Source organism: Rhizopus delemar, genomic scaffold, assembly GCF_000149305.1.
Source record: "Rhizopus delemar RA 99-880 supercont3.8 genomic scaffold, whole genome shotgun sequence".
Classification (NCBI taxonomy): domain Eukaryota; kingdom Fungi; phylum Mucoromycota; class Mucoromycetes; order Mucorales; family Rhizopodaceae; genus Rhizopus; species Rhizopus delemar.
In genome coordinates, this window is record NW_027137834.1 from 1,501,741 (window position 1) to 1,523,756 (window position 22,016).

Here is a 22,016-nt window from a genome sequence, read left to right on the forward strand (position 1 = left end):
GAGCTTATAGTAAATACAAGAAGGAAATGATTTAAATAGTAGATTGGATGGATATATGATACAATCAAAACTGAAAACTACAAGAGATAGTAAGAAGATCAGATCGGAAAGTACAATGTACCATTAAGTTTTGACGCTGATTAATTCAATCCATAAAGTGGTCAATTGGTTCTCAAAAGCCTGCCCAAACAAGCTTCCAAAATCCGACCCATTGAATTCGAAAAGTAGACCAAACTTTTCGGCAAAGCGACCAATTGAGAGTGGAAGCACTGTATTATATATAACAGACATAAAAGGAAGGGGCTTTGAAATGATAAGAATACCTTTTGTTTTGTAGTATGTTTATCCATTCTTCCTACTTTTATCCATGTCATTTTAAAAGAATAAAGCTCAAAAGAATTTGCTCTCTCTCTCTGTGCAAACACAAACGATTTGTCTCGAGTGGAATTTCTATGTGAAATCAAACCCTCTTCCTTCACAAAAGAAACAAAGAGAATTGATTCTGGTTTCATTAAGCTTATAAATAAAAGATGAAGTGGATGCTATAGCTGACAAAACTGAAAATGGTGGCCTATACGATTCGATTTCTTGGAATACACATGATCAAAACGACATCATATGAACTAAATTTACACAAACAAATCAACCCTGTTCTTTATTATCAAATGACATCAGTCTTTGCAAACTCAGGAGGTGCCATGCTTCCTTCCTTTTCCGCCATCGTAGGTATTTCTTCAATTTCTTCCGTGGATGGCAATGGAAGCAGACGTGGCCACTGAACAAATTGATCACCATGTTTAGTTGCAAATCGAACACCCGAAATCAAGACAGAGACCCAAAACAATAAAAGCAAAATATAGGACGTGACAGACTTGAAACCAGAGTAGCTTGGACGAAGGATGTTTATGAAGAGCATGAATAAAGCAAAGAACATGATATAAGGTACCTGAGACACGTTAGACTCGTCCATGTCTATTTGCAGTTTATACTTACGACGCGGATACGAAGAGATCGGTTGTCTTCATTAATAACAAGAGGTTTTTGACCAAGACGATATCTACCAAGGAATAAATCAAATGAATCTTGACGGAAACCGTCCATAAAGTTGTTTTTGCAGTATCGAACAATTGAATTTTGTAAATCTTGTAATGCACCCACCTTTGTGCGCTGGCCGGTTCTATTGAGGGTATCAGTATTCATCACCCTACTGCCTTTACTCATTATGGTTACCTTGTGAAATCGGTTTTGAGGGCACCAGTACCAGAGTAAACACAACTGACACCATTTGCATTGTCAGCCCAAACTATGCAAAAGATGTAAGTTTAATTCGTACAAGCACATGCTACGTACTATTTCTATAAGCAATCATCAATTCCTCTTGATCTTCCAATTTTTGTTCAGATCCAAGGATGCCAAGTTCACGCAATTGCTGAGTCAAGACATACCGAGCGATTGTGCTTTGGACTACATTGGTACGATCTAAGCAATCCATGCAGTTGGTACGAATGACGGACGTCTGTGTTTTTTTCACTGCTCCTTGAGCGTCTACATACAAGTATCTACACACATCATGATCAGTATCCTCTCCTTCACCCATTTCTTTCCTATTACCCTTCTTCTGCTAATGTGTCCTTTAATTGGTTAATCAAAAGATCAATACGATGCCATCGCATTTTAGAGCATTCAGCATGAAAATCAAAGTGAATGTAATGTAATCGAGGATCATTCAGCTGTTCAACAGTACGAGCATAAGCTTGACCCATTGGCAATTCATACCCTTTCTTATTGACCAAATTAATTAGAGTTTGAGGCCCATAAAGTCGAATTTGTTCATCAAAATGAGCGCGAGCAGCAGCCAGCTATAGTATGTGTAAGCATCAGAGTATGTTTTTACATTTTCAGAGCTTACACTCTTTCTGGTTTCACCAATCCAAAGTCTGGGTGTATACTTGAGGTTAATGATTTGTGCCCAATAGACAGGAATAGATCCTCTGGTTTGAACAAAGGAAAGTTGAGCATCTGCATACAACACAAATTGTTCGGTTTCTACAAAATTGGATACATGTCCGTACTCATCAATACCACGGGAAAAGTAACGTGTACCAGGACGATGTCTACTTCTGCGGGTGATTAAGCCCCAAACAAAGGATTTGTTGTTTACTTTACAAGAGTTCATTTCTACAACTATTCAGAGGAGTTTAATGTTTGCTTTCTTTTTTGTAAAAATATACTATACATCCTTGCATGACAGGCAGAATGTAATCAGATAACTACAAAATATATTTCAATCAACTTCCTGCTCAAGCACCTCTCTATTTATATGCCTTACATCTACGTTAGCATCAATTAATTTGGATGATACAAATTGGTTCCAAAAAAATCTTTCATCTGCCTATAAAACAACATTTAATCAACAACCAAATAGACGAGCTATCTTGGCTTACTCTTTTATATAAAGCATCATTCATATTTAATTGAGTTTGTTTTTGAATGGATTGAGTCAAATCATAATCATATGAAAAATAAAAAGTATTTGTTCGAAGATGAGTCTCTAATAAATTAACATAATATTGTTCTTGCGTTTTCTATTTCAAATAATCAATACATACATCAGTTCCTTTCTATATCATCTTACTTCTTCTTCGCTCAAGGCATCCAAATGACGAGCTAAGGGCAATATCTGAAAAGCACCAATACGATAAATATTCTTTCCTTTAATAGAACCCACAACTTCTCTTTCAGTGATAGTCAACATGTAATCACCCGATAACAACTGAATAAAACCCATGATACCATAGATATGTAATGTGCTTTCTTGCTCAACTGGAGTGGGAAGTTTATCTAAAAGTATGTAAGTATAAAGTGTGTCAAAAGTAGCGACGTTTGCCAACCTGTTATTTGCAAACTACCATCTTTTCGGTTTACCAACAATAAAGACTCTGATTGTACAGGAGCTATAACATACGAGTCCTTGGTAGTATATCTATTATAGAGTATTACTATAATCTTTTTTTTTTTTAAAAAACATCATCTCTATCTTTACAGTTTAAAATCTCTATGCATTGCTTACAAAAAAAAGAAAAGAAAGAGTTAGACGTGAATTTAAAATTAAAACACCTTAAATAAAGACTCCGCACAAAAAACAAATAGAAAGTACTTTTTTTTTTTTTCCTCGATTAATGACACCTCCACCTTATTATACGCTACTCGATCCTCCTTTACCACCTAATCTTATACTTTCCAATGTACGCATCAATAAATCTGTCAAAATAGATCATCAGGATCAGCTGGATAAATTAAAAGGATTTGTTGAATTCTTTAGAAATCAAAAAACCTTTTGGATCGAAGTAGCAGTTTTGGATCGTCTTTATTATAAAAATCTTAATCAACAGAGACCTTTTCATCGATTCAAGAGGTCAATGGAGTTAAGGAAACTGATTAAAAGATTAAAAAACTTGGCTGTTGATAAAGGACTTGAAAGACTTTATTTATCCTTTTGGAATGTCAAAACGTGAGCACACATGCACAAAAATAAGAGGGAAGAAAAAGGAATATTTATGTTGTGACTATAGATTAGACAAATGTACAGGAAACTGGACTTTTATACCAAGCAAAGAATCAATAGAATACAGTATGCATCGAATCATTGGTGCAAGCCTCATATTAGATAAACTCAAAGTTGTTCTTGTCGAGACTTACAGGGCTAATTCAACTTTACTGAAATTAGAACACTTTGTTTCATTAGCCCTTGTCTATATGGGTTTATGCAGTCGTCTGTATAGTCTTTGTCAGGTATGGCTGAATGAACTCGAAGACTGCTATTATCAACTTCATCAGTGGTCAGCAGCGTTTCCGACAGGGCTTAAACAAAAACATGTCGAATCCTTTATGAATTCAAATAATTTGACATGTAAAGAAGATACAATGAAAAAGGCACGTCATACATTTGCTGAACAGTGGATGGTGTCGAAATCAAGCATTCATCATAAAGTGCATTTGGAAACCTATTTGGCAAATCAAGCGATTATGGACAAAGTAAAAGAAATTCAACTAGAAGTAGGCATAAAGACAGTAGATCCCATTATGGGGCTTAATCAAGATCTGGATTTTGAAGATTTAGGAGGTAAAAGAAAGCAAAGTGAAGAAAGTAGAAAAATAGGCTAAACTATTTTAATATAGAAATTATTGAGCGATAATGTATGGTGTTTATAATTGTTGTATAATGATAAAAATAATAAAGAAGGAGGTGGAAACAAAGATCGAGAAACAGTTTATGTACTTGTGTTATCTCGTAAGAATAAAAAAGACTAAAATCCAACGAGACTTAAAAAAGTTATCTCTTTATTTAATATTATAATCTCTGGTATTTATATTATTTTCATGGAGGTTTTATTAAATCCTTTTCAAGATACTTTAATTAATTATAACTGTAGATGTAGTGTGAATAAATGTTAATGTAAAGATCTGTTCCTGGTTATGCAAGTGGACTGTTTTATAATTATTTATTAAGTAGATCTGATTTTTCATTTATGTCGCATCGCATCAGGAGTTATATTAAAAAAACTTGCATTGAGTTAAAAGAGTGGAATTAGTTATGACCGAATAATAGAGAAAAGACTGAAATAAATCTTTGTAAAGTATTCACTACTCTGATTTTTTATAAATTGAATATGAATCATGATTGAAGTATGTTGGAATACGACAGTACTTTTTGAGACTGATCTTTATTTTAGTTTAAGTTTTTAGTAAAAATTATTCTAATTGAAGGCAGGTATTTATATCTTATTGAGTGAGTGGCTTGATATCTTGTATTGTGATCGTTCTTCTAATATTCAGGTACTTTAGCAAGTGTTATCTCTAATTATGATTATGAAAACTTTTCATTTGTTCTTTTGTATGTCTATCATAGATTATCTTTTATTCTGGGAATTCCTCACTGAATTGAATAACGTTATTTTACGCGTTATTTCAATTATGTGAAAGATTAGCAATATTCCTGACATTGGATTGGATTTGGTTATTTTAGTTGATACGTCTTCTTATCAAAGAACTCTCATGAATACAATACATATTCTAAAAGAACATGTTTAATTGGAATTGATTGTATGATCTTATTTAAATAAACTTGTATTTTATTTTATTTTAATTATGATCTTGTATTAAGACTTATATTTATTAATGTCAACTACAATCAGTTACTGTTCTACAACATATAAAAGTGATACGATGAAGATAATTTGACTTCAAAGGACTTGACTTGCTTGAGTTATAAAGTAAAGATCAAAGAGTTTTAATAAAGAGGAACTCGATGTTTATTTAAATAAAAAATATTTCTAAAAGTGAAGTTCAGTATCGTTAAATGAAATTATAAGAGGGGATATTTATATGATTATTATTTTTTTGTGCTTTTCTATTTTTGAATTTTTTTGGTTTATCTTCAGGGACTGAGGTCCCTCCTACGACTGAGTCCCTTCTTCAGCAAAATATACGCCAGCTGCGTCACAATGTATAATTACAGTTTGGATGAAGAACATGAAATGTAATTTACAGTTCATGACAAGAGACAAAAGCCACTCCAATTTTTATATAAATAAGATGAATATTTTAAGCAAAATAACAGACATCCAATAAATCCAATAAATTCTATAAATTCAAGGAATCAAATCTTCTTACGCTTAAAAAGCAATATTTTCTTATTGGGTCACAATAACCTTTTCTTTTCTTTTTATTTTTACTTATTCTTTCTGACCTGACACCCGAGTTGTCACAAATCAAGAAAGATTCCTTTTATTTTTATCTTTCATCAAACAATCTTACTCTTAACCTTATTGATCTACAGTGGGTGGACTAATTGTCCCAGTGTTTGAACTTTTTTTACTTTCGACTCCATAACTCAACCAATTCTTAGGCTATGCGGGTAGTTCTATGCTCGTTAGAAAGGTCGCGGTCCGTACTACAGTATATCAAAAACTCAGCGTTCGGAGATTACGCAGTCTGAGTTAATCAGCAATAGAAAAAAACCACCGCACTGGGACAATTTTTCCGTTTGAACATAAATTTTATTTAATAGCGAGTATGTCCCCCTTTAGGCTTAATAACTGCTTTGCAACTGTCAGGCATGCTATCTATATATCGTCTACACTCGTCCACTGTAAAAGTATTCCAATCTTTTTCAATTGTTTCCCATAACTCATGTACACCTTTAGCCTTAGTGACATACAGTGGCCGTCAAAACTGGTCGCATGTTTTCATATTTTGCCTATACGCACTATCTTCTTCTTCATTTCTTAGTCTATAGCAATGAAATATAGTTCATTCGAAAGAGCAAACTCTGGACAATTATATGGTAACACAGACATCACAGTAGAGCCAGTATACTGGTAGTAATTGGCACTTAAAGTCTGACGGTACATGCGACCAGTTTTGACGGCATTAATAAGTCAACATTTTTACATACTTTATTTAAAAAAATTAATATTTAGTCCAACGACCTTTTGCTTTAATAACTGCAGCACACCTTTTCGGCATACTTTCGATGTATTTTTGGCATTCTTCTTTGGAAATGGCATACCAGGTCTGACCTATACGCTCCCATAGCTTATGCATACTACTTGGTGGTGCCTCATAGCTATGAAATAGCTCTCTCTTTAAATGTGCCCACATATGCTCTATGGGATTTAGGTCTGGTGATTGAGGAGGTCATTCCAATGCTTCAAATGGCTGCTGGTCAATCCATTCTTTCACTACCTTCGATGTATGCTTCGGATCATTGTCCTGCTGAAACACCATTTTGGAGGAATCCAAGCCATAACTTTCCATTGTCTTGAGTAAATCATCTTTTAGGACCTCAAGGTAGCCTTCGCTATTCATACGATGACCAACATCAACTATCCATCCAACACCTTCCCATGTAATGCAGCTCCAGACCATGGTCTTGCCGCCTCCATGCTTGACGGTTTGCTGTACATGTCGCGAGTTCAATTCCTCATGGGGTAGTTTCCATGCATAAGCCTTTCCGTCGGATGCAAAACGATTTACTTTAGTCTCATCTGAGAATATGACTCGTTTCCAGTCGTCCATAGCCCAATGTTGGTGCAATTTGGCCCACTGAAGGCGTTTCACGATGTTTTGGCTGCGTAGCAAAGGCTTTTGAGGCTTAACAAACGCTATAAAGCCAGCTTTTTTAAGAACGCTGCGTACGGTACTGTCACTTACTGACATTCCAAATTCTTCTTTTAGAGCTTTTTGGATCTCTACAGCATTATTTTTTCTTCCTAAGGTGACTAATCTCCAGATGTAGTTCACCATGCGTTGACTAATTAGAGATGGGCGACCACCTTCATCAACATTTCTACTCATCTTAAGAGATGAGCGGTACTTCTGGACAGTGGTACGACTAACGCCAACTTGCTTCGCTACTTTGCTGTTTGACTTCTTGGATCTCAGCAATGAGTAGATGTTGTTTACTTTGTCATTTGAAATTGCACGCATGTCGGATCTGCAATGGTATAATGTCTTAATGGCGTGTTGCAATTTAGCAAAAAAACACTTACATGTAAATAATAATAATACGATGAAAGAAGAAAGAGAGAAAAAAAATACAAAAAATCTAAAATTAAGCCTCATTTTTGTAACTATATTATGTTACTTATAAACGCCGTCAAAATTGGTCGCATGTACCGTCGGACTTTGATGGTCCATTATTACCAATACATCACCTCTATGGCGCTGTTTGTACTACCATGTAACTCTCCAGAGTTTGCTCTTTCGAATGGTGTATATATCATTGTAATAAGCTAAGAAATAAAGTAGAAGGTAGTCTGTATAGGCAAAATATGAAAACATGCGACCAATTTTGACGGCCACTGTATATAAAAGCGTACTAACGTCCAATATGCAACCTATCAGTGAAGATCTTCGTAATCGTATCATCAGCTGCTTAAAAAATGGATACTCTATATCAAAAGCAGTAAAAATAACTGGAGCAAGTCCTGGAACTGTTCATAACGTTCGAAAAACAATAAAAAACGACGTAAACAGTATTAAAGCAGGTCGCCCCAAGTTACTCAGCAGCAGGGATGATCAGTATTTAGTCCGATTAGTAACTGTTAAAGGTCAAGAGAATGCAGTAGAATCCAGGAACACACTCGAAAATGGCTTGCAAAAGATTGTATCAGCCCAAACAGTTCGAAGATCGCTGCGTAGGTCTGGTTCAACCTCTTTTGTTAAGCCCCAAAAACCATTGCTCAGTGAAGTAAACAGACGAAAGCGATTGGACTGGGCTCTTAATCACGTTGACTGGACCATAGAAGACTGGGAACGCGTGATTTGGTCTGATGAGACTAAAGTAAATCGTTTTGGATCGGAAGGTAAGCTTTATGCATGGAAGCAACCAAATGAGAAGCTTAAAAGAAGGCATGTAAAGCAAACCGTAAAACATGGTGGAGGATCGCTTATGGTTTGGAGCTGCATTAGCTGGTACGGGGTTGGGCATATTGTCGACGTAGGCAAGAATATGGACAAGAGCGTCTATTTATCTGTATTTCAAGATGATTTGGTGAAGTCTATGGCCGACTATTGCGAAGAAAACGACCTGAGAATGGCTGATTTTGAATTTATGCAAGATAACGGTCCGAAGCATAAGTCCAAAATCGTATCTGAATAGCTGTCTAAACAGGATTTTACAACAATGGAATGGCCTCCACAGTCTCCAGACTTAAATGCAATTGAAAATATGTGGAATACCTTGAAAAAACGCTTGTTTAAGCAGTATGATTGTCCTCCTGCCTCTATGGATGAACTATGGACTCGTACGTTCGAGACTTGGCATGAAATTACCGAAAAAGAATGCCAAAATTATATTGAAACTATGCCTCAACGATGTATTGACATTATAGAGAATAAGGGTATTTGGATCAACTTCTAATGCACACTTTTAAATAAAAACTTTATTCTAAAACATCGGTTCCAAAATTGTACAAATGCAGTCGGCATTTGTAAGCGGTCATAACTCCATCCATAATGATCTTATCGCCGACTGAATAGTACTCAAAGAAATACAAGAAGCTATACTTTCGAATGATGTACAACATGCTGCTGTTTATTTATCGTTTTGGTATCGATAAATCCTACGGAAGCAAAAAATGCAAAACATTTGTACAATTTTGTAAGCTACTGTACGTAGGTATTTTAGGAGATCAATGGACTTTATTGAAGCTTATAGTCGATGTACTGATGGCAGAGAAGTTGTTCAAGAGGTGAAAAAGTTCGTCGAGAAAAAGTATTTGTCTCACAGAAAAGTCAGAGTGCCTTCAGATTTGGTATAGTCAACAATAAATATCATAAAAATTAGGCTTTTTTTAAGAAAAAAACGTCATGAAGTCCCTCTAATTTCAGGAAATGAGCAATGTCTACACTAAATGTCATGAGATGTCTAAAAAAAAATACACCTCAACATGTCCACGATGTCAAAAAATAAAATTGAAACAAAATTAAAATTTTTCAGGTTTAAGCTTGGTGGCACGTTACGAAGAGTACCGACAGGAATACGAGCTTTAGTTGGGATGTATAAATATTTGAAACCTTGGTTAGGTGAAGGTGGTTGGAAGAAACGGGCAGCAGCTGCTTCCCGTTGAGCACAACGAAGTTCTCGTTGACGGAGTAAAGATTGCTTAATGGCATCAACTTTTGCCGGGTTATGCCAAGGAGCATCTGGGAATTGGGTCTTGTTGTTGGTTGAGGATTCTGTAACAGTAGGAAAACTTGTTACGTCAGTGTGGGTAGGTCTCTGTGATGCGTGAGATGCAATTGTTTGGAGTTGATTTTGTAGGTTTTGAATTGCAAGGTGGGCCTTAGCAAGTTCAGCGGTCAGGAACTCGACAGTCTTTTGTAATTGTTGGACAACTGAATGAGGTTCCTCAAGGGTTGGTGGCACGATATCGGTTGATTCTTCTAGATTATTCGATACGAGGTCCATGTCGTCAGGCTGTTGAGAGGATTGGTCGTCAAAAGTAGCTGCAAGTTGGACGAGTTGATACATGGAATGAGCCTTAACGTATTTACGGCAACTAGTGCACATAAATTGTGGTTGGGTAGGATCGCGCGTAGAAGCTCCATGTCGGTGGAAGGCAGTGGTAGCCTTGCAGGCTGGGCATGTTAAGTTTTTGCGATACTTTGTAAAAAGCGAATTTAGTTCAGCCAGCTGCTCTTCAGATAGAGGAGGTGGTTGAACTTTGTTATAAGGGCCTCTGGTTGGTGGCATTTACAATTGTCAGTGGTTTTGATATTATTATGTAGTCTTGAATAATGTATGAAAATGTCTTTGATTTGCTTGCCAAAAAAGGAAAATTTATAGGAAATTGATGGAAAGCGGAAAAAGAGCTCTAAGACTCATTTACAATATTAACCATATACAATATTTACAGTAGGTCACAAAACTGCTGCAAGGAATTGCAAAATTCAGGTTTTACAGCTGGTTGTCCATGGGTACTGCACCAAACTATCTCAAACCTTGACTGTTTGTACCTCAATAGAAAGTGCATTTATTCGTCGATTATCGGATATGGGCAATGGTTATTGGTGGAATTTGAGATCGCTAAAGGTAGTATTATGAACATCCGACATTTTTTACTTGTTCACATATGTTTTAAATGACGAATTTTAATACGACCCAACCGGTTGCTATCATAATTTTTCACATTCTTGACATGATTAGAATGATGCCAGTATATAAAAGCGCTTACAATTCCTTTATTTTAAATTTTATATTCCTTTGTTTAAATTATTTCTCTTTTTTACGCTCTCGTCAATTGCATGCATAAATGACTGTCAGAGGAGAAAGTAAACGATCTCAAACAGACATTAATCGGATCCACATCAAAGTATGATACTGCTAAGGAGACTGGATTACATGAATCAACTGTTAGTAGATACTTTATAACGTTGTTTTCAAGTAGGACAGTGAGCACAGGTGATAGACCTACAGTAGTCTCCAAAGTGACGAAGCGATTAATCAAAAGAAAAGTCATGGAAGGGGCTCCAAAGACTTCCAAAGAGGTATACCGGGAGCTGTTTGGATTTGGCTATGATATCTCATACCAGTCAGAAATTAACGTACTGAAATCAATGGAGTTCCATTTTCTGATAGAAAAAAAGAAGCCATTTCAGACAAAAACGCATACGTAGCATCAGTTAAAATGGAATAAGGAGCATCAGGATTAGGCAATGAGTGACTGACAGTAAACAGTGTACTTTAATGAGACCAAGCTCAGCGTATAGGGCTTTGATGATGCTGATCACTATTGGAAACGGCCAAGTGACCTTCTTCAACATCATGACCTGGATTTTGCAATCAATCACGGAGCTAGCAAAATGATGCCCTGGGGTTGTATAATCTCTGAAGGACCAGGATATGCTTGCTAAATTTACGATGGAAACTTGAACTCGGGTGTTTACCAGCATATTTTGAACACTACGCTTCGTGATACTATGAAGTACTACAATTTCGACTGGTCCAACATTTAGTTTTAGCATGATAATAACACAAAGCACAAGGCATAATCTACAATAGCCTAGTTATGTAGTCACCAAGAGAGCTATGTTAACTATTGGCCAGCTTAGATCCCCGACTTAAATTCAATCGAGCACGTAGGACATCAATTGAAGTTGAAATTCAACTATTACGAATATAGAGCAAAGAACATGGATGTGTTTTGGGAACGAGTTGATGAAATATGAAATGACTTCCATAAAGATCTTTGCCAAGGACATGTAGATAACATTCCGGAAAGAACTCAAGAGATTATTAATAGAAAAGTAGGACCAACTAAATATTAATAAATAAGTTCATTCCGTTCAAATTTTCATTTTTTCAAATTTTCAAATTGCGCGCCTCATACTTCCTTCAATACTTATCCAATAGGGCATAAACTCTTTCGGATTTTTCAAGACATGTAGGAGATTTACTATGTGGGAACAGAGGCAGTTTGTGCCATTGTAACAGGATGTGCGCTACAAAAACCAAGAAAAATGGATTCCTTGCAGCAGTTTTGTGACCTACTGTATATTATTCAAGTTCAATACTAAAATTGACCTTGAACTCACTTCGGTCCCTGAATAATTTTATATCCTATATAAAGGCGTAGTTTGATTAGATGGGTTCTCTCTCTCGTCTTGAAATCTAATAAAGAGGTTACATAGAGACTCATTCACTAGTTTTCAAGTATTATTTCCCCTTTAATTCTAAAACTTATTATCTGCAAATATCTCAAGTGCCCCATTATTTTCCGGAAATAGTTTTGTAACTTGTTAGTACTTGGGAGTTGACTTGTGTTAAAGTGATGTAGATTTGTTTAGATTGAGGTTTAAAGCCTTGGATGACTTGAGTTTAGGTAACTTGATTGAACGTTTAACAGCTCTTTTGATAGAGTAAATTGTCTTTGGGTAGTGACCACCAGATCTTTATACAGTGGGTGGACTAATTGTCCCAGTGTTTGAACTTTTTTTACTTTCGACTCCATAACTCGACTAGTTCTTAAGCTATACGGCTAGTTCTATGTTCGTTAGAAAGGTCGCAATCCGTACTACATCATATCAGAAACTCAGCGTTCGGAGATAGCTCATTCTGAGTTAATCAGCAATAGAAAAAAAACATCGCACTGGGACAATTTTTCCGCTACCCGCTTATTTTGCAATGCATTCCAAACATCGCTTTTTTATCAATCAGAAATCACCGGAATTTGCATACCAACCTTATCTATGACAATCTATGGCTCATACCTTTAATGTAAAGTATACACTATTTCCGGAAAATAATGGGGCACTCAATAAAAAAAACTCGGTGCGGTAAGAAAAATAAAAATGGGTCAAGAAAAAATTAAAATCCCGGGCATTAGCCAATTAAATTAAGGGTCAAGAAAACAATATAAATCTAGGCACTAGAAAAGTTTAAATTTGGTGCATTTTTTTCTATTTTTTTTATCAAAATGAGTCAGTTCATAATTGAAAATGGCAAAGGCGAAATGTTTAACGAAAATGGTGATAAAATTTCTGTGCTTCAAATGGAAGTTGATGATCCTAACTTCCCTCTTGGAGATGTCACCAATTACGATGAGTACCACGATCTCAAACCTCCTGAAAAACAGAAGGTTGAAAAGAACGAAACAACAATTAAAAAGAAGAAGGCGAACGACTTAAATGAGAATGATGCGTCAACCCTTACAACGCATCGTAAATATAAGAAGGAGGATATGGAATATTTTTTTTATCTTGTGAATGAAAAGGGTATGTCTATTCGCGCAGCAGCAAAAAAGATGAATATCCCTCAAAGCACTGCTTGGAACTGGCACAAAAAAGGCGAAGAAGCATTAGACGACTGAAGTGTTTTAAGTATTTAAAATAGACAAAGAAGAATTAACGAGACCGAACAATAGTTCTAAAGTCGAATTACTTTTATTAAAGAAAGATTCCAAGGCTATTTATATTAGTTTGAGCAAGACCTGAGATTAAATGACAAGAGATAGTTACGACCGATATGATTTGACATGTATAAGAAAAATTTTATAAACTGATGTAAATAATCAACTGTTGAGATGAAAGTGAAACTTGGCTGTTCAGAGCAGTTGGTAATTATCAGGATCTATTCTTATTCAAACTCATTTGTAAAGATTTAGCTTATATTGATAAGACTGTTATCTTATTGACATGTCAAAACATGACAACGACTTTGTTGAGTGGAGAAAATCTGGTAGTGGAAGACCTGTTGGTAGACCTCCAAAGTTAACCAATGCACATCGTGATTTCTTGGTGAAATTAGTAGATGAGAATGACACTGGTTTAACACTTAACCAAATGATGGAGAGCCTGACTACCGAGTTCATGGGATTAGAAATTTCCAAGTCGGCCTTTCATGAGTTTGCGAAAACTAAGTGTAGAATCAGTTGTAAGCGAGCCCACTTTCAACCTGAGGAAAGGAACAACCTTGAAAAGATCCAACTGAGATACGATTGGGTTAAACACTGGGAGAGTACTGATTTGGATTTTGAATCCAACTGCGTGTTCATTGACGAAGCAGGCTTTCATATTAATATGAAGCGTTCATTTGCTTGGTCTAAAGTAGGAACGCGCGCTGTTGTAAAGACCCCAAAGACGAAGTCAAAAATGACAACAATCCTTGGTGCAATTTCGCCTTTTGGTGTTGTTAATATGAAGGTTAGAACCCCTAAAGTCGTTCAATCAAAGAAGAGGAAGTTGGGAGGCAATAAAGAGGATGAAAGAGATATAGATAGCGTAAAACGCACCGTTGGTACGGTTACAGGTCATTACTTCAACTTTATTGCCAATACTTTGGATGTTATGGATAGACATGAGGAGTTCAAAGGTCATTACATTGTTATGGACAATGCGCCTATACATAAGCATAAAGATATAAAGCTTTATATTGAAAGTCGTGGCTATAATTGTGTCCATTTGCCCCCTTATTCTCCAGAATTGAATCCTATTGAGCAGTTTTGGTCAGTCTGCAAGAGCAAGCTTAAAAGAGAAGCACTTCTGCAAGAGGAGACTTTGACGTCACGCATAAAAGAAGCTTGTAACAGTGTTCTTATCAGCGACTTGAAAGGTTTTTGTAGATATTCTCAAAAGAAGTTCGATAATTGCTTAGAGCGTAAGCCCATATAAAGCGTATTCTTTTTTGGGGCACTTGGGTCACCCTAATTTTGAACCAATAAATTTTTATATTTCGTCCCTTAATTTAATTGGCTAATGCCCGGGATTTTAATTTTTTCTTGACCCATTTTTATTTTTCTTACCGCACCGAGTTTTTTTTATTGAGTGCCCCATTATTTTCCGGAAATAGTGTAAATAGCCTTACATTATGTGCCTTTTTTTTACAATATTCTTGGTCTCTTTCTATACTGTACTTTCTCAACTTTATCTTGCCTCAAATGGCTCGTACTATCAGCAAATCTGTTCAATATCAAATCCAATTGCTCTTGGCTAGTAACATAGCATATGAACAAGTTATGGAACGCATTCCCGGATTGAAAAAATCCACTTTAGGTACAGTAGCTTACAAAATTGTACAAGTGTTTTGCATTTTTTGCTTCCGTAGGATTTATCGATACCAAAACGATAAATAAACAGCAGCATGTTGTACATCATTCGAAAGTATAGCTTCTTGTATTTCTTTGAGTACTATTCAGTCGGCGATAAAATCATTATGGATGGAGTTATGACCGCTTACAAATGCCGACTGCATTTGTACAATTTTGGAACCGATGTTTTAGAATAAAGTTTTTATTTAAAAGTGTGCATTAGAAGTTGATCCAAATACCCTTATTCTCTATAATGTCAATACATCGTTGAGGCATAGTTTCAATATAATTTTGGCATTCTTTTTCGGTAATTTCATGCCAAGTCTCGAACGTACGAGTCCATAGTTCATCCATAGAGGCAGGAGGACAATCATACTGCTTAAACAAGCGTTTTTTCAAGGTATTCCACATATTTTCAATTGCATTTAAGTCTGGAGACTGTGGAGGCCATTCCATTGTTGTAAAATCCTGTTTAGACAGCTATTCAGATACGATTTTGGACTTATGCTTCGGACCGTTATCTTGCATAAATTCAAAATCAGCCATTCTCAGGTCGTTTTCTTCGCAATAGTCGGCCATAGACTTCACCAAATCATCTTGAAATACAGATAAATAGACGCTCTTGTCCATATTCTTGCCTACGTCGACAATATGCCCAACCCCGTACCAGCTAATGCAGCTCCAAACCATAAGCGATCCTCCACCATGTTTTACGGTTTGCTTTACATGCCTTCTTTTAAGCTTCTCATTTGGTTGCTTCCATGCATAAAGCTTACCTTCCGATCCAAAACGATTTACTTTAGTCCCATCAGACCAAATCACGCGTTTCCAGTCTTCTATGGTCCAGTCAACGTGATTAAGAGGTCATTCCAATCGCTTTCGTCTGTTTACTTCACTGAGCAATGGTTTTTGGGGCTTAACAAAAGAGGTTGAACCAGACCTACGCAGCGATCTTCGAACTGTTTGGGCTGATACAATCTTTTGCAAGCCATTTTCGAGTGTGTTCCTGGATTCTACTGCATTCTCTTGACCTTTAACAGTTACTAATCGGACTAAATACTGATCATCCCTGCTGCTGAGTAACTTGGGGCGACCTGCTTTAATACTGTTTACGTCGTTTTTTATTGTTTTTCGAACGTTATGAACAGTTCCAGGACTTGCTCCAGTTATTTTTACTGCTTTTGATATAGAGTATCCATTTTTTAAGCAGCTGATGATACGATTACGAAGATCTTCACTGATAGGTTGCATATTGGACGTTAGTACGCTTTTATATACAGTGGCCGTCAAAATTGGTCGCATGTTTTCATATTTTGCCTATACAGACTACCTTCTACTTTATTTCTTAGCTTATTACAATGATATATACACCATTCGAAAGAGCAAACTCTGGAGAGTTACATGGTAGTACAAACAGCGCCATAGAGGTGATGTATTGGTAATAATGGACCATCAAAGTCCGACGGTACATGCGACCAATTTTGACGGCGTTTATAAGTAACATAATATAGTTACAAAAATGAGGCTTAATTTTAGATTTTTTGTATTTTTTTTCTCTCTTTCTTCTTTCATCGTATTATTATTATTTACATGTAAGTGTTTTTTTGCTAAATTGCAACACGCCATTAAGACATTATACCATTGCAGATCCGACATGCGTGCAATTTCAAATGACAAAGTAAACAACATCTACTCATTGCTGAGATCCAAGAAGTCAAACAGCAAAGTAGCGAAGCAAGTTGGCGTTAGTCGTACCACTGTCCAGAAGTACCGCTCATCTCTTAAGATGAGTAGAAATGTTGATGAAGGTGGTCGCCCATCTCTAATTAGTCAACGCATGGTGAACTACATCTGGAGATTAGTCACCTTAGGAAGAAAAAATAATGCTGTAGAGATCCAAAAAGCTCTAAAAGAAGAATTTGGAATGTCAGTAAGTGACAGTACCGTACGCAGCGTTCTTAAAAAAGCTGGCTTTATAGCGTTTGTTAAGCCTCAAAAGCCTTTGCTACGCAGCCAAAACATCGTGAAACGCCTTCAGTGGGCCAAATTGCACCAACATTGGGCTATGGACGACTGGAAACGAGTCATATTCTCAGATGAGACTAAAGTAAATCGTTTTGCATCCGACGGAAAGGCTTATGCATGGAAACTACCCCATGAGGAATTGAACTCGCGACATGTACAGCAAACCGTCAAGCATGGAGGCGGCAAGACCATGGTCTGGAGCTGCATTACATGGGAAGGTGTTGGATGGATAGTTGATGTTGGTCATCGTATGAATAGCGAAGGCTACCTTGAGGTCCTAAAAGATGATTTACTCAAGACAATGGAAAGTTATGGCTTGGATTCCTCCAAAATGGTGTTTCAGCAGGACAATGATCCGAAGCATACATCGAAGGTAGTGAAAGAATGGATTGACCAGCAGCCATTTGAAGCATTGGAATGACCTCCTCAATCACCAGACCTAAATCCCATAGAGCATATGTGGGCACATTTAAAGAGAGAGCTATTTCATAGCTATGAGGCACCACCAAGTACAGTGGGTCAAAAAACTGCACCAACGCAACTCAGTTTTTCGGAAATACCAGTATAGTTCTGTCAGTTTAAAAGTAAACATTACGAAACTTGGAACAAAAAGAGTTAATACTGTTACTATTTATTGATAAAAGTTTCAAAGTCAGATGCGGAGTATTGACCTAAGGAGCACTCAGCAAAAAGAGGAGGTCGGTTGGTGCAGTTTTTTGACTTTTTTAATATTTAGTCGATCAACCCTTCTCTGCTAAGACTGCTTGCATTCTGCCGGGCATACTGTCTATATATATGATGCATTATTCCTTAGTAAACGAATTCCATTCATTTTCGACTCTTTGCCACAGTTCATGGACGCTGGTCGCCCTATTATCATACATGCTCAACTTTAACTTCAAATGATGCCATATATGCTCAATAGGATTAAAATCTGGACTTTGTGATAACCAATCGTCAATATAAATCATGCCACTATCCTTCATCCATTGTGTTGTGAACTTTGATCGATGTTTAGGATCATTGTCATGTTGAAATACCGACGTTTCCCAGTTCAGATCATAGTACTCCATGGTGTCTTTTAGACTTGTACCAAGGATTTCTTGGTATACCTCTGAATTCATGGTACCATCATAGATCTGACATGTGTATCCAGGTCCTTCGCTGGTTATACAAGCCCATAACATGAGACCACCGCCTCCATGCTTCACAATAACGTCGATATGGTGAGGCTGTAAATGATCAAATTTTCTTTTCCAATAATACTTGCAGCCATCAGAGCCCCAAATGTTGATTTTCGTCTCATCAGAAATGATGACACGTCGCCAATTATGTACTGTCCAATATTGATGCTTTTTTGCCCATGCTGATCGAGCCTTTTTGTGCTTTTCAGTCAATAATGGCTTTTTCTTTTTGATCTCAGCATAAATTTCAACTGAATGTAAGACATTAATTACCGATTGATACGACATAGGGTGTCCCAGCTCCTTCAACTTCATTTGCACATCCTTGGCAGTCTTCAAACAACCTGTGAGCACTTGTCTCTTGATGTATCAACGTGTTGACTCTGCCAAAATGCTCGGTATACCTCCTCTTTTACGTATTTTATCGTGTATCCACTTATTTGCATACCTATTGACGGTATTTCTATGCACTCCGACACGTTTCCCAATGACTGCAGGGTCAACACTATTCTCTAATAATGCTTTGACACTGTTTTGAATATCGGATGGAAGCTTTTTGGGCATTTCTAATGATGGATGGATACTAACGATGTACGATGAGCTTGGGTAAAGTAGGAAAGAAAAAAAAAGAAAATAATTGCAAAAAAATTTATTTTAAGGTCCCCAGTGTGACTATAAATAAGAAAAATTAGATTAAATCTGCCGGAATAATCTCAGTCCGGACATATGATATCAAATACCTTTTCATTTTAAAAGTCAAAAAACTGCACCAACCGACCTCCTCTTTTTGCTGAGTGCTCCTTAGGTCAATACTCCGCATCTGACTTTGAAACTTTTATCAATAAATAGTAACAGTATTAACTCTTTTTGTTCCAAGTTTCGTAATGTTTACTTTTAAACTGACAGAACTATACTGGTATTTCCGAAAAACTGAGTTGCGTTGGTGCAGTTTTTTGACCCACTGTAGTATGCATGAGCTATGGGAGCGTATAGGTCAGACCTGGTATGCCATTTCCAAAGAAGAATGCCAAAAATACACCGAAAGTATGCCGAAAAGGTGTGCTGCAGTTATTAAAGCAAAAGGTCGTTGGACTAAATATTAATTTTTTTAAATAAAGTATGTAAAAATGTTGACTTATTAATGCCGTCAAAACTGGTCGCATGTACCGTCAGACTTTAAGTGCCAATTACTACCAGTATACTGGCTCTACTGTGATGTCTGTGTTACCATATAATTGTCCAGAGTTTGCTCTTTCGAATGAACTATATTTCATTGCTATAGACTAAGAAATGAAGAAGAAGATAGTGCGTATAGGCAAAATATGAAAACATGCGACCAGTTTTGACGGCCACTGTATGTCACTAAGGCTAAAGGTGTACATGAGTTATGGGAAACAATTGAAAAAGATTGGAATACTTTTACAGTGGACGAGTGTAGACGATATATAGATAGCATGCCTGACAGTTGCAAAGCAGTTATTAAGCCTAAAGGGGGACATACTCGCTATTAAATAAAATTTATGTTCAAACGGAAAAATTGTCCCAGTGCGGTGGTTTTTTTCTATTGCTGATTAACTCAGACTGCGTAATCTCCGAACGCTGAGTTTTTGATATACTGTAGTACGGACCGCGACCTTTCTAACGAGCATAGAACTACCCGCATAGCCTAAGAATTGGTTGAGTTATGGAGTCGAAAGTAAAAAAAGTTCAAACACTGGGACAATTAGTCCACCCACTGTAGATCAATAAGGTTAAGAGTAAGATTGTTTGATGAAAGATAAAAATAAAAGGAATCTTTCTTGATTTGTGACAACTCGGGTGTCAGGTCAGAAAGAATAAGTAAAAATAAAAAGAAAAGAAAAGGTTATTGTGACCCAATAAGAAAATATTGCTTTTTAAGCGTAAGAAGATTTGATTCCTTGAATTTATAGAATTTATTGGATTTATTGGATGTCTGTTATTTTGCTTAAAATATTCATCTTATTTATATAAAAATTGGAGTGGCTTTTGTCTCTTGTCATGAACTGTAAATTACATTTCATGTTCTTCATCCAAACTGTAATTATACATTGTGACGCAGCTGGTGTAACTTTTGCTGAAGAAGGGACTCAGTCGTAGGAGGGACCTCAGTCCCTGAAGATAAACCAAAAAAATTCAAAAATAGAAAAGCACAAAAAAATAATAATCATATAAATATCCCCTCTTATAATTTCATTTAACGATACTGAACTTCACTTTTAGAAATATTTTTTATTTAAATAAACATCGAGTTCCTCTTTATTAAAACTCTTTGATCTTTACTTTATAACTCAAGCAAGTCAAGTCCTTTGAAGTCAAATTATCTTCATCGTATCACTTTTATATGTTGTAGAACAGTAACTGATTGTAGTTGACATTAATAAATATAAGTCTTAATACAAGATCATAATTAAAATAAAATAAAATACAAGTTTATTTAAATAAGATCATACAATCAATTCCAATTAAACATGTTCTTTTAGAATATGTATTGTATTCATGAGAGTTCTTTGATAAGAAGACGTATCAACTAAAATAACCAAATCCAATCCAATGTCAGGAATATTGCTAATCTTTCACATAATTGAAATAACGCGTAAAATAACGTTATTCAATTCAGTGAGGAATTCCCAGAATAAAAGATAATCTATGATAGACATACAAAAGAACAAATGAAAAGTTTTCATAATCATAATTAGAGATAACACTTGCTAAAGTACCTGAATATTAGAAGAACGATCACAATACAAGATATCAAGCCACTCACTCAATAAGATATAAATACCTGCCTTCAATTAGAATAATTTTTACTAAAAACTTAAACTGAAGTAAATATCAGTCTCAAAAAGTACCCAAACTGTTTCTTGATCTTTGTTTTTACCTTTTCCTTTATTATTTAAACCATTATATAACATTATATTCTCTTATCAAGAAAACTCTTCATTACTTTTTACTGTTTGATCTACAATACAAGATCTGGTGGTCGCTTACTACAAGCAAACCAAATTTATTCATTTAAACACAAATCTTTGATCTCAAATTCTTTTACACTCTAAAGAAAAGTCAAATTTACTTCTAAACTCTTAAGGTCATAACGAGAAAAACGTTAAAATTACAACATGCTTGTTGTTATTTTAAAGGTTGGCTTATTGAATGTGAGTTAATTTGAGTTAAGTTTGCTTGTAAAGCTTGATTTTAAGGTTGTGATAGCCTTGTAAGTTGTTGTTTTTTATAGGATTTGAGCAGATGCTTGATAAGTAGTGACCACCAGATCTTATGTGTAAGATCAATACGATGTTTCTTGATAAAGGTTAAAGTAGAGTAAAAAGTTTAAATGAACAGGGACTTTCTTGTTAAAGTTTGTTAATTATTGAGTAGAAATATATGATCTATTTAAACTGACTGACAATTTCTTCACAAAAAGATGGGATATATATATATATGTATAATATTTCTTTTTTTTTTAGCTTTTCTTATTTTTTTGACCTTTTTTATATTTTCAACATTTTTTATCTTTTTAACTTTTTTCATTTTTTTAATTTTTTTTTTTTATCTTTTTGACTTGACTCGGCTAATTTCTGTGCATCTTCATTGCCATTTTCGTTACAATAGCATCTCTCCTATTACTATAGGGTTGTGATAATTGAATTTTGTAAAGTTTTTGTAGTATAAATAGGTTTGTACTGAATAAGTCTTG

The 22,016-nt window shown here is 35.7% G+C and overlaps 12 protein-coding genes across 12 annotated transcripts; 5 read left to right on the plus strand and 7 right to left on the minus strand.

Moving 5' to 3' along the window:
* Nucleotides 1–661: 661 nt before the first annotated feature.
* On the minus strand, nt 662–3,063 carry RO3G_10760 (uncharacterized protein; the record flags this gene model as incomplete). Its single annotated transcript, XM_067665344.1, has 12 exons — nt 662–946; nt 994–1,177; nt 1,231–1,303; nt 1,351–1,559; nt 1,612–1,859; nt 1,910–2,184; nt 2,237–2,270; nt 2,330–2,392; nt 2,445–2,585; nt 2,636–2,841; nt 2,926–2,954; nt 3,044–3,063. The coding sequence occupies 12 exons, from the start codon at nt 3,061–3,063 to the stop codon at nt 662–664; spliced, it is 1,767 nt and encodes a 588-aa protein (XP_067521445.1).
* Nucleotides 3,064–3,633: 570 nt separating this feature from the next.
* RO3G_10761 (uncharacterized protein) lies at nt 3,634–4,196 on the plus strand (the record flags this gene model as incomplete). The annotated part of the gene is made up of 2 exons (XM_067665345.1): nt 3,634–4,123; nt 4,180–4,196. 2 exons carry the CDS (start codon nt 3,634–3,636, stop codon nt 4,194–4,196), a joined length of 507 nt encoding a protein of 168 aa, XP_067521446.1.
* Nucleotides 4,197–6,699: 2,503 nt separating this feature from the next.
* On the minus strand, nt 6,700–7,491 carry RO3G_10762 (uncharacterized protein; the record flags this gene model as incomplete). Its single annotated transcript, XM_067665346.1, has 1 exon — nt 6,700–7,491. The coding sequence occupies one exon, from the start codon at nt 7,489–7,491 to the stop codon at nt 6,700–6,702; it is 792 nt and encodes a 263-aa protein (XP_067521447.1).
* A 403-nt stretch (nt 7,492–7,894) lies between these two features.
* RO3G_10763 (uncharacterized protein) lies at nt 7,895–8,665 on the plus strand (the record flags this gene model as incomplete). Its single annotated transcript, XM_067665347.1, has 1 exon — nt 7,895–8,665. One exon carries the CDS (start codon nt 7,895–7,897, stop codon nt 8,663–8,665), a length of 771 nt encoding a protein of 256 aa, XP_067521448.1.
* Nucleotides 8,666–9,422: 757 nt separating this feature from the next.
* On the minus strand, nt 9,423–10,261 carry RO3G_10764 (uncharacterized protein; the record flags this gene model as incomplete). Its single annotated transcript, XM_067665348.1, has 2 exons — nt 9,423–9,433; nt 9,529–10,261. The coding sequence occupies 2 exons, from the start codon at nt 10,259–10,261 to the stop codon at nt 9,423–9,425; spliced, it is 744 nt and encodes a 247-aa protein (XP_067521449.1).
* A 1,373-nt stretch (nt 10,262–11,634) lies between these two features.
* RO3G_10765 (uncharacterized protein) lies at nt 11,635–11,993 on the minus strand (the record flags this gene model as incomplete). Its single annotated transcript, XM_067665349.1, has 2 exons — nt 11,635–11,824; nt 11,965–11,993. The coding sequence occupies 2 exons, from the start codon at nt 11,991–11,993 to the stop codon at nt 11,635–11,637; spliced, it is 219 nt and encodes a 72-aa protein (XP_067521450.1).
* A 990-nt stretch (nt 11,994–12,983) lies between these two features.
* Nucleotides 12,984–13,376, plus strand: RO3G_10766 (uncharacterized protein; the record flags this gene model as incomplete). The annotated part of the gene is made up of 1 exon (XM_067665350.1): nt 12,984–13,376. One exon carries the CDS (start codon nt 12,984–12,986, stop codon nt 13,374–13,376), a length of 393 nt encoding a protein of 130 aa, XP_067521451.1.
* A 325-nt stretch (nt 13,377–13,701) lies between these two features.
* On the plus strand, nt 13,702–14,676 carry RO3G_10767 (uncharacterized protein; the record flags this gene model as incomplete). The annotated part of the gene is made up of 1 exon (XM_067665351.1): nt 13,702–14,676. The coding sequence occupies one exon, from the start codon at nt 13,702–13,704 to the stop codon at nt 14,674–14,676; it is 975 nt and encodes a 324-aa protein (XP_067521452.1).
* A 635-nt stretch (nt 14,677–15,311) lies between these two features.
* RO3G_10768 (uncharacterized protein) lies at nt 15,312–15,548 on the minus strand (the record flags this gene model as incomplete). The annotated part of the gene is made up of 1 exon (XM_067665352.1): nt 15,312–15,548. The coding sequence occupies one exon, from the start codon at nt 15,546–15,548 to the stop codon at nt 15,312–15,314; it is 237 nt and encodes a 78-aa protein (XP_067521453.1).
* A 408-nt stretch (nt 15,549–15,956) lies between these two features.
* On the minus strand, nt 15,957–16,291 carry RO3G_10769 (uncharacterized protein; the record flags this gene model as incomplete). Its single annotated transcript, XM_067665353.1, has 2 exons — nt 15,957–16,197; nt 16,269–16,291. 2 exons carry the CDS (start codon nt 16,289–16,291, stop codon nt 15,957–15,959), a joined length of 264 nt encoding a protein of 87 aa, XP_067521454.1.
* A 455-nt stretch (nt 16,292–16,746) lies between these two features.
* On the plus strand, nt 16,747–17,538 carry RO3G_10770 (uncharacterized protein; the record flags this gene model as incomplete). The annotated part of the gene is made up of 1 exon (XM_067665354.1): nt 16,747–17,538. The coding sequence occupies one exon, from the start codon at nt 16,747–16,749 to the stop codon at nt 17,536–17,538; it is 792 nt and encodes a 263-aa protein (XP_067521455.1).
* A 382-nt stretch (nt 17,539–17,920) lies between these two features.
* RO3G_10771 (uncharacterized protein) lies at nt 17,921–18,616 on the minus strand (the record flags this gene model as incomplete). The annotated part of the gene is made up of 1 exon (XM_067665355.1): nt 17,921–18,616. The coding sequence occupies one exon, from the start codon at nt 18,614–18,616 to the stop codon at nt 17,921–17,923; it is 696 nt and encodes a 231-aa protein (XP_067521456.1).
* Between the last annotated feature and the right edge of the window lie 3,400 nt (nt 18,617–22,016).